The following is a 16,052-nucleotide window of genomic DNA, read 5'->3' on the forward strand; positions in this document are numbered from 1 at the left end:
CGCCCAAACGTCGGGAACCACTAGTCCGAAAGTCGGTAGACAGATGTCCTTTCGTCGGGTACCAGATGTCCAAGTGTCGGAAACCTGCAACCAAACGTCGCAAACCCTGGAGTCCTTTTTGTAACTCGCCCAAAAGACTCTGTCCCGCTCCCAACCCCGATCCATGCTAGTCTATAAGAAAGATTTTAAGCAATCGTCTTTCTAAGTCGTGACAAAAACTGTCTCAGTTTCAGTCATGCGTTCTCCTACTCTGAGTTTCGTTGCAAGTGTATTTCTTTTTTCATACATTGCACTAGCTGATGAGTTACAAAGCACTAACGTAGTCAAGGCTAGAATTGAGGTAAGCATTACTAATTTATGTATTATTAATATGATAATTCCAAACATGAAGATTGACATGTCCTTTACTTTTTAGAGCTGTGGTGGGTGACGTCTGAACAGACTTCCTCAGGTGAAGAAATTCATTTACGAGGATGTTGAGTTATTGTATCCTTTTGATGAAATAATTTAGTTATAATGTGAAGTATCTATGATAAGGATGTTTTCCTTAACTGCTTTTGTTTGACAGTCACAATGTGCTGTTCAAGTCCATTCCAGGTGCATCTCCTTCTATTCTCCTTTTGAATGAATTCGATGAAGTTGTGGAGAAGGTTGATATTTCAGAATTTTCAAGAGAGGAGTGCAACAACTTCCTTTTGCGCCGTGGCTTCTTTAAAAAGTCAAACACAATTGATGAGGTGCCTGAACATTTATTGAATGGTCCTTACTTTCCAAAAGAGGATTTGTAGGCTGAATCTATTTGTTTGTAAAAATATCTGATGGCTTTTGTATGCTGTTTTCTAAAAGCTCAAATTTCAATTGGCTTGTATGAAGCTTGCATTGCTAAACTTTAATAATGGTGCATGCAAGCAGATGAGGCAGTGCAGTTTCTGTGCTGTGGCCAAACAATTTGATGCTGTTGAATACAACACAATCAAGCTGTCTACAATAACTAGTTGTAATGCATTGGTAACGTACACAAGTGCGTGTTATTATTTTTCATTAGTGATCCGACAACGTATGAGGTAATATTTTATATCTTATTCTGTTTTCGAATATTCCGAGTAAACAATTGGTCGTTGTGTGTGACTGATTCTAGGCTTACAATTCCTTAGAAGGACGCTGCATGTGTGCACAGCTGTTATTTACATGTCGACTTTGTGGTCAGTTCTTCCGTCTTTCGATGCACATTTCGTCGTGTGGAACATGAGGTTTTACGTCGGTGGTTTTTGACTGAATTCTAATCATCCCCTCTAGTCGAATGGCTGATGCAAATTGTACGACTGTACATTGTTATAGCTCATGCATGCTTTTAGCGAACGAGTTTTGTTGAAGGTAAGTGTCACGATTAAATATCCTGATCCTCGTAATTGCCATAATGTACTAAGTAATGTTTTATATGGAACAAAAATTTTAAAATGTTTCTTTGTCACATGAATGACTTTATGTTCCTACGCTACGCTTACCACGCAAACTCGAGGAGTTGGTTAGTTGGCATGGAAACATGAAATCAACTATACTTATCTGTATTTAGTGCTGTTATAATCAAGAGAAGCCGATATGGATAATCGCCAGGTTCTGATTAATATCTTACAAGACATGCAAAACAATATTAAGGTGGTGTTGCAATTAGCAAAACAACCCAGTGATGAACCATTGCAAGAGAGATTCTATCACTGGCTTAAAGAACGCTTCCCACTTTGGAAGAACAACGAAGAAATACCTGATATATCGACCTGTAATCAGTCAATAGACGAAACGGTGGATACCGTGAACAGATTTGCTCAGTACATAGCGGACGAGATTGCAAAGGGACAAACGGTGGATGGATGTCGGACAAGGCTGCCACGACTCCGGGAAGAGCGAGAAAGAATGGAAACCCGATTACGCCAACTAAAGGTGGATCGAGAACACGAGGAAGCTTTGCAAAGATCAGAGTTGCAATCTCGACTTGACCTGATTCAAGATCTGAAAACCCGTTTGCGAGAGACGGAAGAACGGACGACTAGCTGTGTTCGCCTGGCAAAGTATAGTTTAAAATTTTTAAACTTGTTTGAAGACAGAATTGTGCGTACGTGTATTTCACTTATTAACAATTTTATTGTTATTTACTTTTCATTTTTTTAGAGAATGCAGAGAAATGGCAAGGAAAGAATGGGATTCAAAAAATCAGAAACCGCTCGAGGAACAAAAACTTCATTTTGAACTCCTGAGCGCTCAGCTCGCCAACCTTATGAAGGAGAATGCAATCACGGAAAATCAGTTAACGAAATGTTGGTAAGTTACTAAATATCAATTGTTTGTTTTTTTATTTATTTATCACTCTGATTTTATGGTTTGTTAGTGAAGAGCGGAAGCAAGATGTAGAAACGATGACTATTAAAATGAACGAAGATATTCGCCAACGTCAAGAGGAAGTAGATAATCTGAAACGTGAAGTTTCACTCGAAAGGAAAAAACTTCAAGAGTTAGAAGATGCCTTAGCAATCGTGACAATAGATTACGACTTAATCATGGAACAACGCCAAAAGGAAGCTGAAGAAGCGCTGCGACGGCAAATAGAAGAGCAGATCCGCGAAAAAGCTGCTATCAAAATCCAGCGGTGGTACCGTTTCATTCTCTTTAGAACCATTAGAGCGCGTCGAAGAAGGAAGAAGTCAAAACGTAAAGTATCTAAGGAAGTCAAAAGAGCTCCTATAGAAAGGAACAAGATAGCTCCTGAAGAAGCACGTCCGAATAGCGAGTACGAGAGAGATACATCCAGAGAATTAGGTTCCACAGAAGCTGTTCTTGGCGTCCTAGTAGCGCGGAAGTCTGCTATAATGCGTAATAGAAGTTTTGCCGTCTCCGATGCAACTGATTTAAATACAGAAGATACTCCCTCTGAATTTGAAGATGGAAAAGAATTGGGTAAAAAGAACCCACCGAAACCTAAAAATAAGAAGACCACTTCTGCTGTTCGTCCCCTCACCGTAAAAAAAGGAACCAATTCTGCTGACAAGGAAGTGAAGATCAAGCCTACAACTAGCCAAAATCGTTCTTCACAAACGGACAATCGGGTTCCCAAATCCAAGAAACTTTTTCGGTAGTTACTGTCTGAACAGGCATAGAATCAGAAAATAGGTATGTAGAAACGTCATGCTCACTGCGTGCTGGACGCACATATTCTCGGTAATCGTAATAGTGTATTCTCTCTCCATAAACTATCAGTATGATATAAAAAAAGTGGCATTGTTGTAGAGTTAGCTTATACGAATATTGTGTGGAATGTATTCTGTGCGTCTGGGAACTGCGTAGATTCGACACTTTTATAGTGTGATCGTCTGTCTGCGTGTTGGCAATTTCTTTGACTAAGACAACCACGTATTCGCTTTGCTTATTCTGAATGACTGCAATCCACGACATCTAACAATAAAACAAAAGGTATACAACCACAGTTAGATGTATCGTTTTTTATTATTTTTTATTATTTTTATTATTCTTTTTGTCTGATAGGATATGACAGGGGAAAAAATGGCTTTTGAAAATTACGAATTTTTTTTCTAGGACATGCTTAAAACTGTTTTCAAGACATTCGCTGCAGAAGAGGTAATTTTCTCAAAGGAAGTTATTGATAGAAGATTACAAGAGGCATTCTGCAAAATAAGTTGCAGTTTTTACGATACTTCCGATACTACCCGAAGCTATCGAAAACGATATTAAAATTAACTTTTTAACTATTAGAATCGAACTCTAAAATTAAAACTCAATCGAATTTCAAGATAGGGATTCTGTCTAAAGATCTAGATGAAATGATACAGTACACAACTGGACCCTAGTTGTCTATATTTGTCGCAGTAGATAGCGTTAGCTTAAAAAATAATTTCGATCGAAATCACGATAATTTCATCGAAATCAGCGTTCATTTTTTATTGTGCCATGTATTTTTTCCCAAGGCCATTAGGAATTTCGCGAACACCGGGAGCCGTTGAGTAGTTTTAAGCCACCAACCGGATTTTTCTTTTATTCGTTTGCACGAAAAAATGGTTTTTCTAAGCACGTTTCAAAACAGGGGTAAAAAAGTGGCTAGTGCAAATTTTAACCCCCAGCTGTCGCTGAGAGACACAACCAGGAACCCTTTTGTATTGGTGTTAGGCCATGTTGATGTATGTATGGTGGGTTCACTGTTCAACAAAAACAAGTGAGTTGATTTCAATGATTACGTCATTATTGTTATAATAATTAATATATTTGATCATAAGCTATTTACGAAAATGCTAATCGAAGTGGACGATCCTCGAACGGTCACAGTGATGGGACTCCTGCAACATTGTAATTCATCTGAACTGAAAGAACTTTTAAACGAAGACGCCCGCTTAGAGTTTATCATTCGCGATTCTCAGTTGGTAATTATATTGCTAGTTACTACATTTTTTCTTTATTTATTTCAACAGAACAATGATTACATTTACCTTTTCTAGGTCAAGCAACAAGAAGGAGAAAAAGATATGCTACTAGCAAGCAACAAATCTTTAGCTGAATACAACTTAACTTGGGAACCTAAGATTAGTTCTAGAAAGCAGAAATTAGTTGAACTCTATCAGATTGGCTCTCAGCTTGAAAGAAGTCAAGAAGAAAAAGAAAAGCGGATGGAAGAGCAAGGTGATAGTATCACACTTGACACAGCAATTGGTTTACTTCAATCTGCCACACTACAAGCTGAAGAAGAGTCTGAACAACTGGCTGATAAATTTCTTGATAGAGCTTTGGATGTTGATACATTTGTTGAGGAATTTCAACAGAGACGCAAGATGGCTCATCTACGCAAAGTCAAGGCTGATAAAATGAAAGAACTTGTTGCCAAACAAAAGCATTCTGCTCATCAACATGGCATTTCAACCCACATAAGGCCAGCCCCACCTCTTCCAAGCTATGTCACTCATTCTTCAAGTGCCAATCCTCCACCTTACCCTATCCAGAATGCTCCAGGAAACCTTCCCTATCCAATCTTCCCCCCAAACAATGCTTCTAGTATGCCCTACCCTATCTATCCAAATTGTAATGTATATGACCCCAGGATGTAAATTGGAAACATCCTGCTACAGTGTAATTCAAGGTTTACAATATTTGAAGCAGTCTTCACTTTTTTCTTGTCTTGTATTTAAAGGCCTACAAACATTAATAGTGAGTTCAACTGTACACAAACCAAAAAACTTTATGGCCTCTTGTAATTTTCTTTTATTACATCATAATTAGGTTTTCCTAGCATGTGGAGCCCAGCCAAAATCATGATGCTTAATAAAACAAATGCAATAGCATTGTCTGATTTTTTAAATTCAGTTTCATTTATTCTTGCATCATATTTGGCCTGCCATCTCTCTTTGGCTACAGTTCTTCTATTCAATGTAGTCCCATAATGAAGTCTAGACCATTGGTCATAGTCGTAAACAGTTGTTCGTCCTGTAGCTGGTTGTGATCTAGTCTTCTTAAAAGGTGACTGTGTTTCACTTTCTTCATGCACTACATCAACTCCATGGGGAATGAAACCATCATGTGGCAGAAGTCCTTTATCGTACATTTTACGAAGCTTTAGATTTCCAAGGATTTCATAAGCAGTAGAGATCTGCCTAAATTTGACAGCAGATTCTTCACTCTGGTCACTCACATCTGGATGGAAAACTTTCGACAACTTATAAAACGAAGCTTTGATTTCTGCTTGTGTAGATTTAGAGGTCAATCCCAGAATTTCGTAGTGATTTGCTGGAGGTCGAGTTTTTTTCGAAGATAGAAACCTGCGTGAAGGCCTAACCCAGAGAGCGAATGTATTGTTTATGGAACTTTTGACGATCCAACAACCAAGGTAGCAAGCAAACATGATCACCTACTACGGTTACGGAAAAAAAGTTAAATTGCACATTCTGTTACATTACTTTCCAGAATTTACCCCAGACGAAGTTGAAAACATTTAATTTAAGTAAGCCAATATTTATTATTTGTTTTGCATGTCGACTTGTTACGAAACACTTTCGTCTGCTCGATACAATTTGAAGAAGGGACTAAACAGTAAATAATAGACAGTAAAAATTCTATTACGACGACGTGATCAGCTAAACCAGAGTCATAGAAACCTGGTTGCTCCACGGTGTGTGTAAATGCCACAAGGATTTGCGGGGACTTGTGGTCGAAATTTCCGCCCCTTTGTGGGCGGAGCTGGCAGCGTCGGAGAGCCATCTGTTGACTAGAATTAGAGATATCCTGCCATCCTGCAATAAAATCATAAGGGATACGACATTAAATATCAGTTGTTGGGTCTAGTGGATAGCACCTACGATCGAGTTCGAATCCAGTAGCTGGATTATCTTTTTTCCATTTCCTAACGTATGCTGACCACACGCTGCGCTAGGTTCCACTTTCCACTGTTTTTCCACTCATTTCAATTCTGTATTAAAATTTTATATTACGTAATTTTATATTAGTATCATATCTATTACGCCTCTGTCAATTAACTTTTTTGCGCAAGAAGTATTGCGCGCTGACAGGACGTTATTATAGTAGGCCATGCTTGAAAGACACGCTTGACTTGGCCATCCGACTACTCTAAGTACAAACGCTGGAGGGGTGTTCTACGGCTACTGATTCCATTTGGTTGGGACCGCGTAGTACTCAACCAAAACCGCTAGGTTCGCTATAAAACTGCCAGAATTCGACCACAAGTCCCCGCAAACCCTTGTAGCATTTACACACACCGTGGAGCAACCAGGTTTCTATGACTCTGGCTAAACAATTCGAAAACTTCATAGGTTACGGAAAAAATCATCTGCCAGTTAAAATCAGTGTTCGATTTTGAGCCTATGGTGTGTTTGTTTTACTGAATTCTGAGAGATGTCGCTTTATAATGATTTTCGTCAAAATGAGAAGGCTATAGCCCTCATTACTATTGGCCAAATTTCAAATTTGGCTTAAAATACGCATGTCTCGAATGAAATTTACAAATCCAATTAGGAACGAACAGCACACAGGGTGTTGTCCAAGAGGAGCACATAGTCAAGCCAATCATTCTCGCCGATCAACCATGTAAGGATAGTCGTCTTAAAAATTCCTTGTTTACAAAATCTAAAGTTGGTAAAAAGACTGAAAGATTTATGTGTTTCTTTTTTAATAATGATGGTTTGCCAAGAAGGAAGGCTCAGTGACGAAAAGGCTAAAAACCACCAACTTGTTGAAAAAGAACAGACAACTTAGACAAGTTTAGGGGCATGTTAGATCGCTCATGTGGATATTGGAAGGATACACTGCTCATCTTTTCAAGTATTTGAAACTCCATGGAGGTCATGCAAGAAAAAACAATTAATAAGGTAATTACATATATTATACATGTTGTTGCATATTATGCATACTGTTGCACGATGAAGAACTCTGATGGAGAAGCTACATGTTACCAATCAGTTGCTGAAATAGGAGAAACTTTGATGAATGGTTTTGTCATCAAGCTGTTGGTAATTGAGCTAAGGACATTCAAAGTGCTGCTGTTTTCCAATTTGTACCTTAGGACTTTCCACGCCAACTTCTGGTCTTCCTATTCTATAAGTCTGGCTGATAGGATGGCAGAAACAGCAAGTAAGCAACCAAGTTTTTAATATTGTACTTCAAAAAAGTGTGAAACCAATCTTTTAGGAAACAGTGTGTTGAGTGTAGTGACTAAGAACCTTTTCAACCATGGAGTGATTGGGATGTCATAAGTGTACTGTGTCAACTCTTGACCTGATTTTTCATTGCTGATTTCCATCTTTGGATCTGGATGAGCTAGTCGCTTAGCCAAGCCTTTCTCTTCATCCATACTTTTAAGGAAATTTTTGTCTTGAACCCAAATAGGTTTTTCTAGGTATGCAATGTGGCTTCATTACATAACCTGGCATTATGTTGTCCAAAAAGAAGCCTAGTACTCCTGCTGTGCTCGTGCTCATGAGAACAGTGACTATCTAACTGAAGATATGCAATCGCCTGTAAATATCAAGATGGGCTTTCATCCATTGTGAAGGGGAAGGTATGGAAACAATCTTCTCTGAAATTTATCAGTAACACCATGATTTTATTTTAGTGAGTTTAGTGAGAATTCTTTCATCAGATGAATTTTTCAACTCTAACTTCTACCGTTTATTCATTATTAGTTTTTCTTTATTACTGTTGATTTTTCCTTTGATTATGCCATAATAGTTTTCTTTCATTTGCATTGTAGGAAAGTGAACTATCATGGGGGGTGATCTTCATACCAAGGATGCTGTGTGTGTCCTCTCAGTGATCCTAGGTCAATACTGAGGGGATCTAATAAAGGGCTGTAATGGTTGCAGAAAAACGAGCCATTTGCTGCAATTACGTGCAGGTTATCTTAACAGCATTCTTCCATTGGAATTTCGGCCCATATTGTCTAGCTCGAAGACAGGGCTGGTTATCTGATGCTTGATAAATTAATTTCTTTATCTGTTGCACAGGAATAGTGGATACTTGGGATATCAAAACACAGCTGCTGATGTATCTGTAAGATGTGGCCTAGCACTTACCACATTCATATCACATTGATCCTTACTTTACTAATGGCATTAACGGACAATTAGATAAGATGTAAGGCAAGCAATGTTACAGGAATTTTTTCTTATAGGATGAATTTAAATTTTTTTCTTTTACAGAAGTGTTGATCAAAGTTATCTCGTTGACTTTGTGGAACATTCGGGTTTGACGTTAAACTTATCAGAAGCGAGTGTGATTAAGAACAAGAAAATCACGGGTAAGAAAGATTGTGCAGCATGGCTTATTAGCATGGCATATTATGGCAGATTTCTTTCGATACCGTTGTCTTTTACCGTCGTTTTTATACCGTCATATAGTTATTAACTCTGCTGGTGCCCAGTTTCGGAATTTTATTGCACATCGTTCCCTGTCGAAATTGTCTGCTTCGTGCTGAGAACCTGTATTCGCAAAAAATACCTTGTCATCGTTGTTTTGTCATAGGTAGTTGTGTGGAATGGGCATGTAGGTAACCAAATATTTTAGTAATAATATTATTACCCGGATACAAGTTAAATTATATTCATCAATTTGATAAATTTTGATTATGCTTGATACCAAATTAACATGATTTCCAAGAATAATTTGTGTTTCCATGCAGAAGTACCAGAGTAATGTGACAAACATTCACAACAGTGATTACCCTTCACAAAGCTAACATTTAGTATGCTACTATTATTTGTTTTATAAATTTAGTTATAATTTAATTCAGCTTTTTATTTAGTGGAATATAATTTATTTCAGTTTTTCTGATGCAGTTTGGAAGCCACTTGGTGTAAACTTTTCGTCAGGTACTCACAAAAAACAGATTGGCAAATCTAACAAATGGTATGCAATGGGTAACAGTTTTATTACAGTTGGAAGTAGTTTTTCCAAACATACATTCCGAACTCATTTTTAACACACTAACATATAGTTGCATCACATGTGGGTGGGTGAGATTTTGTTCCAGGAATTTCAGGCGTTGCGACTGAAAGATTGGCGAGCCAAAGGACGCCCTGCCCTGTTTACCACAGCGTTGAAGGATTGATGTATCCAGTGCCAAATCGCCACAGCTGGAACGTTTGTATCGGCGACAAGCACCCACCAGCAGCAGACGAAATCCGAAGTGTGTGTACGTGCGCGTGTGATACGTTTGACAACATCGTAACTCGAGCGAAAAGCGAGTATTTCGAGATTATTGTTGAAGTTGTGGGCAGTTCTTGGTCCATGTGTGATTCAACGTAAAGGTATGTGCAGCTTGCAATCGCCCAGTTTCTTGCTTTCCCATTTTTCCTTTAACAGTTTGACACTTTCGACGTAAATACCCCGAGGAAAAGGCGTCTTGCATGAAGTTGTTGAAAGTGTGGGTGAAGGACTGATTTTTGTAGCGTCATCCAAAGCTATTAGCAATGCTGTTGGATGTCAGAATCATTTACGTTATTGCCCAGACTTTCATTGCCTTCCAAAAAATCGTCTGCTCGACGAAACTCTGTTCGCGAAAATGCTTAAGCATCTTTCAGTGTTACTCCTGTTGAAGCCGAGGCGAATAGCTGAAACACACGTATCATTTCATCTCTTTTTTGCCTCATCATTGTACGGAAACTATGTTAGTAACCTTTTGTTTTGCGTTTTTGTTTTTGTTAAAACTTCCCATATCATTTTCAAGTGCAATTTTTATTTTTTTTTAGGTAGCTGTATGGATGTGTAAAGAATGGTGGTTGCAGGTCATGAGAGCCATTCCTTTATACAATACCTTTCCATTTTTATTGCTTTAAGTTTTGTCATTTTAGCCGCTGAATGTAGCTGGAACAGAACACATTGGAATTTTAACGTCAAGACATCTGGCTGGTTGGACGATTAAACATCCCTCTGTGGGGACACAGATATTGCGTCTAGTTTTTATCTGTAGATTATTTCTGAGATAATAACTTTGTCACCAACACCGTGACTTTGATAACCAGCAGTTGAACAGCCTTTCAATTCCAAACAAAAGGAGTCATGGTAATTGTATGTTTTGTATACATTTCTGTATAAACTATCACTTATCTAGATTTACTCAATTGACATGACACTCTATATGGCTGGCATTGGAGTAGCTAATGCTGTTCATATGCAGAATATGTCACTGAGAAGGGGTTCTATTATGGTAGGAGTACCATGTTTTACTACAGGCTGACCAGAATCACAAACACATTGATTGAAAACTATCATCAGTTTCAACAATTGATACGTAAAATAATAGTAATATTACAAAATTGTAATAATATTCAAATGGTAAGTAAATACTTTGGAATTGTTGTTGCGAAAAAACAACAATTTATAATATAGATTGTAGTACCAAACGTATTGTATACTATCATATGGTTTAAGTAATTATTAACATTAATACATAATTTTTCGTAGTTATTGTATTATAGAAGTATTGAAAATTTATTTTTTAATTTGTTTATGGTAAGGTACATTATATATCAATTATGATTGTTTGTTATCCTACCAAATTTAAAATAATTGTACTTTTTACTTTGTTTAATTGTACTTTGTAAATTATAGGGTTTTTTTTTGCTTTGCTTATTTGTTAGTAAACAGAACTATTTTTTGGCTTAGTGTAACATTAAATAATTTAACAGCTATTCAAATTCGAACAGTTGAAATATCAAGTAGATTCACATATGCAGGTAATATGTTAAAATAGTGTTTTGCAGGTACAAGAATTACACATACATATTTAAACTTTATTAATAAGATTTTCAATGTTTAATTATTTCTATTTACATTCAGAAGTAACCGGTTAGTAATGTGAATTAAAGGACATGACTATATGATGAATACCAGCAGTGATGAAGCCTAAGAGTAGCAACGAACATAAAAAGTATGGTACTATAAATTTTTTAAATAATTAGTGGTACTTAACAAATTTCAATACCTCATTTGATGCAGTTGAAAGGCAGCCAGAGTAAACACGCCAGCATCTACTCATGGATTGAAAGGGTCGTTCCTAAAAGAAATGGAATGCTATTGGTAACAGTTTGATTTAATTAAGAATTAGTTTACTAACATAGATTTAGAACTAATTTAATTGAAGTAGAGATATCCTCTAACTTTCTACAATTAAAGAAGACAATGAAGCTACTTAGTATAAATTCAACCTACCTGATAAGCGAATCGATCGTCGATGGTGATATAGTTGTGGTACATCTGTAGAGGCAAGACTCCGAACGAATGTTAACATCTATCGTCTAGACGACGCCTTAAATACTCGCAGACACGTGTCACATTATTGCTTTCCCGGAAGTAGAGCGTAGGGTAGAGGGACCTAATTCTGAAGGTCGATAGGTTGAAGGACAAATTTTTATTTCCAGGTGAGCCCGAGGTTATAGCCATTCCCCATCGATTGACCTTAGGTTACTTTGATTTTCTTTTCTTTTTTTTTTTTTTTTTTTTTTTTTTGTTTGTTTCCAAGTGCCTAAAACAGACGAAGAACCTCGGGCATACACAAAAAGGAGAGGGAAGGGGGGAGGAAGGAAAAAAAAAGAAGCTAGAAGCTCAGTAGCTCTTTCACCTGCACGCTGTGCACTAGTGTAGATTTGTTGCTTGCAATCCACGTCTAAATATTCTTAGAACTTTCGCACGTGCTCTTAGCTTTCGCAAATTGTAGATTCATCAATAACGCACTGCATCAGCACCTGGGTTAGCCTCTGCACTGGCCTTGATTAGTTGGGTAGTATAAGTCTAGATGAAATAGATTAAGTTAAGGATAAGTAGGCCTAAAGTTAAGTTAAGAGTAAGGCGTAAGCGTAGTCCACCTCAATTCGTTACCTTTGCACAACACTATCTCAGCCATTTTCTTTCACTGTTTTATGCAATTATTAACCGTAGTGGTCGTTCGCTAACCATTTTTTTTCTTACAAACAATTGTACATTTCAACTTCTTAACACAATTTACACATGAACCGCCAATCCGGCCAATTTTTAAAAAAAAAATTTTTCTCCATGTAACTGTAATTCGTGTACCTGATGTCTGTTAAAATTAAGATGAAATTTGTTGCTGTTCAAATGTAAAAAAAATTTTTTTTTTCTCGTTTCTGTACAATCAGCAGGGTAATCTCTGGGGCTGAAGGGCAACGAAGATCGCCGTCGCAGCCATTGGAATACCGCCCAGGATTCTGAGGTATATATTTAAAAACTCGGTATCTCATCATGATTTTTTCTTTAAATTTTATGTGCCTAGGAAGGCCATAGCTCCACTGAAGAGGACCTTTGGACAACGAAGGTCATCACCAGGATTCTAGTCCAAAATTACAAGGTATTCAAAAAATTGAAGTGCATTACTATTCTATGTAGTAATTTGTGTATAAGAGGGTTGGCAACGCTACCGATGAGGATTACTGGACGTCGGGGATAACCACTGGAGCTGCCAAGGATTGCCAGGTATTACTTTCACAATTTAAAGTGTTTAATCGTGTTTCTTTATGTATTTCGGACGGTCCACATCATCTCCGAGGTGGGCCACTCGACAACGAGGTTCGCTTTCGAAGCCTCCTGGAATTATCGCCCAAAATTGTGAAGTATTTAATTGAAAGTCTTAGGTTGTGATCTATGATTTATTTTGTTTTTATGTATTTAGGAGGGCCTCACCATCATCGAAGAGGATGCTGGACATCGTGGATCGCCGCTGGAGTAACAAGATCGTCGCAATGGATATTTAAGGTATATGTTTTACACGTTTAAGTGTCTAAACATGTTTTTTAAATGTATTTAGGATGGCCCACATCATCACCGAAGAGGGTAACTGGACAACGAAGTACGCCGTTGGAGCCACCAGGATCGTCGCTCAAAATTGTCACGTATTTTATCGAAAATTTTTACTGTCAATTCATTAACCATTAATTTATTTTGTTTTTATGTATTTAGGAGGGCGCCATCATCGCCGAGGAGGACCATTGGACAACGTGTTTCGCCGTCGGGTTCACCAGGATAATCGCCCAAAATGGTCAAGTATTTAATTCAAAGTTATAAGTTTTACATTATGATCTCATTTTGTTTTTATGTATTTAGGAGGGCCGCACCATCATAAGAGACGATGCTGGACATCGAGATTCGACGCTGTAGCAACGACATTGTCGGCATGGGTATTGTGGGTTTTTAAAAAATTAACGCTAAGTGTTTAATCGTGTTTTTTGGGCTTCGAAGAGGGCTTCACCACCACCAAAAAGGACGCTGGAGCATCGATATCGTCGCCGTGGATGTTTCAGGTATATCATTTACTCGTATAATTGTGTATTCATGTTTTTGTTTTGTAATTAGGAGGGTTCCATCATCGCCGAAGAGGATTACTAGACTACGAGGTTCGCCGTCGGAGCTACCAGGATCGTCGCCCAACATTGTCAAGTATTTCATTGAAATTCTTAAGTCTTACACCACTCATTTATTTTGTTTTTTATGTGTTTACGAGGGCGGCATCATCGCCGAAGAGGATCACTGGCCAGCATGGTTTGCCGTAGGAGGCACCAGTATCGTCACCCAAAATCGTCAAGTATTTCATTCAAAGTTATACGTTTTACACTATGATCTCATCTTGTTATGTATTTAGGAGGGCCTTACCACCATCTGAGAGGATGCTGGATATCGAGGATCGCCGCTGGAGCAACGAGGTTATCGCAATGGATGTTTCAGGTATATTTCTTTACATGTTTATTTGCCTAATCATGTTTTTTTTTTTATGTATTTAGGAGGGCTCCGTCGTTGTCGAATAGGATCACTGGACGTCGTAGGGTGTCGTTGGAGCAACGGAAATCGCTGCCCATCCCGTCGTACACGCCCATTAGGTCGATGGGGAAAAAAAGATGGTACGGTTGAGTATTGCCTAATTGGCATTTTTCTACTTTATTCCATGTTACTCGTGTGTTTTACAAGTATGTTGCTCTTGTCCTATATTCCTTACCTTTGTTTTTCCTTATGCATGACGGCTTAGTTTTAACTTTGACTGAGCACGCAAATTCACTACACCTGTACCCCACGGTTCACTCACGGTTTGTTTGCTTTTTTGCACCGGGTTGGGGTTAGCGTATCAGGTAATGTAGGCCTGCTCACATTGGTTTCAGGCCAAGGATTTAGTTGGTGCAGGTTTACTAACACTTGCTACTTCTAAAATAAAAAGTAAAACAAAATAAATCTATTTTATGTCAGCATACTCTTTTGAGTATGGTTTCTTGACTTGAGTAATATATAAATCGCGTGCGATCGGGTTGTAAACCCCGATTTGACAACCCGACAAAACGTGATGGGGCAGCAACCGTTCCGACCTGTCGCATAGGCAAGAATGAAAAACCCGCTGAACAAGAAATCGGTTCGAGCGATACGGGTTTGTGGGGCTGATTGGTCTCACAGTTTTCCTCAACGGATGTGTTGCAACGCTGTCTCACAAACGTCTGCACACGAGTTCTCACCTCAGTTTTTTTAGTGCAGTGAAGAAAGTTATGCAAACCAAGGATATCGGTACATATTTGACAATTTCATGTTAACGATTATTTATTTAGATGTTGTTATTTAGATGTTTAGCTTATTGAAAATGGATTACAAATTAAATATATGCCGAACGTTAATAGTAATGACGCTTAATACTATATTGATGTAATTGTATGAATACTAATCGCCTTCAAAACAAATCATCGCTTGTGTTCGGGTTTCGTGTCCGATAAAAATGAACATGGAGTTAATAAAAAACAGCTCATTACTCGCTACACAAATTGTGATCCAAGCCGGGCGGTTTTACTAAAGAAATTAGATGTTTTACAACGCTGTTAAACATGTTTCACATGAAGCTGCTAAATCTTATCCGTGACATTGCAGAAAGTTGTTAAACTGTGGCAAACCTTGTACTAAGGTTTAACATTGCATAACTCTGTCAAAATGTAATGTTGTAATATCAGTAAAAAAAATTAAACTTATCTTGCAACAAATGAAACTGTGTGACGTTAACAAATGTACACTGTCTTGTGCAAAAGAAACTCTTCATAGAAAAACTGGGTGATAAAAGCTTAAGTTCTTATATATGGTACTTGTAAATTTTGTGGGGTTTTTCCCTCGTTGAATTTATTGTTTTTTTATTTTTTCTGCTGTCTGTAATGTTGTATGTGTTGTGTTTTGTTGTCTCCTTTTTCCTAGCGTTTGATTAGCGAAAGGTTAGTAAGTTTTAATGTAATGACGATTATATTGTGATTTAACCTCGTGTATATTAGAAGTACCGATTTAAGTTTTCGTTTATAGTCTGTATTTTTATCACCAGGGAAACATATACATATTCATTTTACACAATTTATTATAACTGAAACATTTACACAATTGACACTACATACAACAACTATACACAATTTGACAACCATTGAATTTTCCGTAACTCTGTGGTATTGAACCCTAATATTCGGCGTAGCTTGCCGATGCTCAACCATTGAGCTATAGTCACTTACAATTTCAAGGTTTTATACCTTGAG

General features: G+C 37.7%; 4 protein-coding genes and 3 long non-coding RNA genes across 8 annotated transcripts; 5 read left to right on the top strand and 2 right to left on the bottom strand.

Annotated features, from left to right (window-relative positions):
- The first annotated feature begins 134 nt into the window (after positions 1-134).
- Positions 135-991, top strand: LOC130686497 (selenoprotein M-like). Its single transcript, XM_057509640.2, has 3 exons — positions 135-340; positions 416-486; positions 569-991. The coding sequence occupies exons 1-3, from the start codon at positions 236-238 to the stop codon at positions 786-788; spliced, it is 396 nt and encodes a 131-aa protein (XP_057365623.1). The 5' UTR covers positions 135-235; the 3' UTR covers positions 789-991.
- LOC132088591 (uncharacterized) lies at positions 799-3,395 on the bottom strand. The gene is made up of 2 exons (XR_009422093.1): positions 3,346-3,395; positions 799-2,058 (listed from the first exon to the last, which is right to left on the bottom strand). It is a non-coding gene; the product is annotated as an uncharacterized LOC132088591 (long non-coding RNA).
- LOC130686468 (paramyosin-like) lies at positions 1,600-3,475 on the top strand. Its single transcript, XM_057509606.2, has 3 exons — positions 1,600-2,066; positions 2,167-2,316; positions 2,384-3,475. The coding sequence occupies exons 1-3, from the start codon at positions 1,600-1,602 to the stop codon at positions 3,126-3,128; spliced, it is 1,362 nt and encodes a 453-aa protein (XP_057365589.1). The 3' UTR covers positions 3,129-3,475.
- Positions 3,476-4,071: 596 nt separating this feature from the next.
- LOC130686479 (vacuolar protein sorting-associated protein 37B-like) lies at positions 4,072-5,353 on the top strand. 2 transcript variants are annotated; one of them, XM_057509620.2, is made up of 3 exons: positions 4,072-4,219; positions 4,281-4,424; positions 4,500-5,353. In XM_057509620.2, exons 1-3 carry the CDS (start codon positions 4,187-4,189, stop codon positions 5,100-5,102), a joined length of 780 nt encoding a protein of 259 aa, XP_057365603.1. In that variant the 5' UTR covers positions 4,072-4,186; the 3' UTR covers positions 5,103-5,353. The 2 variants fall into 2 exon arrangements, with proteins under 2 accessions (XP_057365603.1, XP_057365604.1); XM_057509621.2 differs by having other exon boundaries at positions 4,118-4,219; positions 4,306-4,424.
- A 2,364-nt stretch (positions 5,354-7,717) lies between these two features.
- On the top strand, positions 7,718-9,048 carry LOC130686513 (uncharacterized). Its single transcript, XR_008999898.2, has 5 exons — positions 7,718-8,062; positions 8,255-8,398; positions 8,508-8,637; positions 8,703-8,800; positions 8,901-9,048. It is a non-coding gene; the product is annotated as an uncharacterized LOC130686513 (long non-coding RNA).
- A 2,077-nt stretch (positions 9,049-11,125) lies between these two features.
- On the bottom strand, positions 11,126-11,776 carry LOC130686508 (uncharacterized). Its single transcript, XR_008999890.2, has 3 exons — positions 11,713-11,776; positions 11,486-11,557; positions 11,126-11,406 (listed from the first exon to the last, which is right to left on the bottom strand). It is a non-coding gene; the product is annotated as an uncharacterized LOC130686508 (long non-coding RNA).
- Positions 11,777-13,226: 1,450 nt separating this feature from the next.
- Positions 13,227-13,899, top strand: LOC130686946 (uncharacterized). The gene is made up of 5 exons (XM_059494131.1): positions 13,227-13,406; positions 13,474-13,552; positions 13,618-13,691; positions 13,755-13,814; positions 13,867-13,899. Exons 1-5 carry the CDS (start codon positions 13,323-13,325, stop codon positions 13,897-13,899), a joined length of 330 nt encoding a protein of 109 aa, XP_059350114.1. The 5' UTR covers positions 13,227-13,322.
- Positions 13,900-16,052: the final 2,153 nt, after the last annotated feature.

The sequence above is a fragment of the Daphnia carinata genome, chromosome 2 (genome assembly GCF_022539665.2).
Source record: "Daphnia carinata strain CSIRO-1 chromosome 2, CSIRO_AGI_Dcar_HiC_V3, whole genome shotgun sequence".
Lineage (NCBI taxonomy): Eukaryota > Metazoa > Arthropoda > Branchiopoda > Diplostraca > Daphniidae > Daphnia > Daphnia carinata.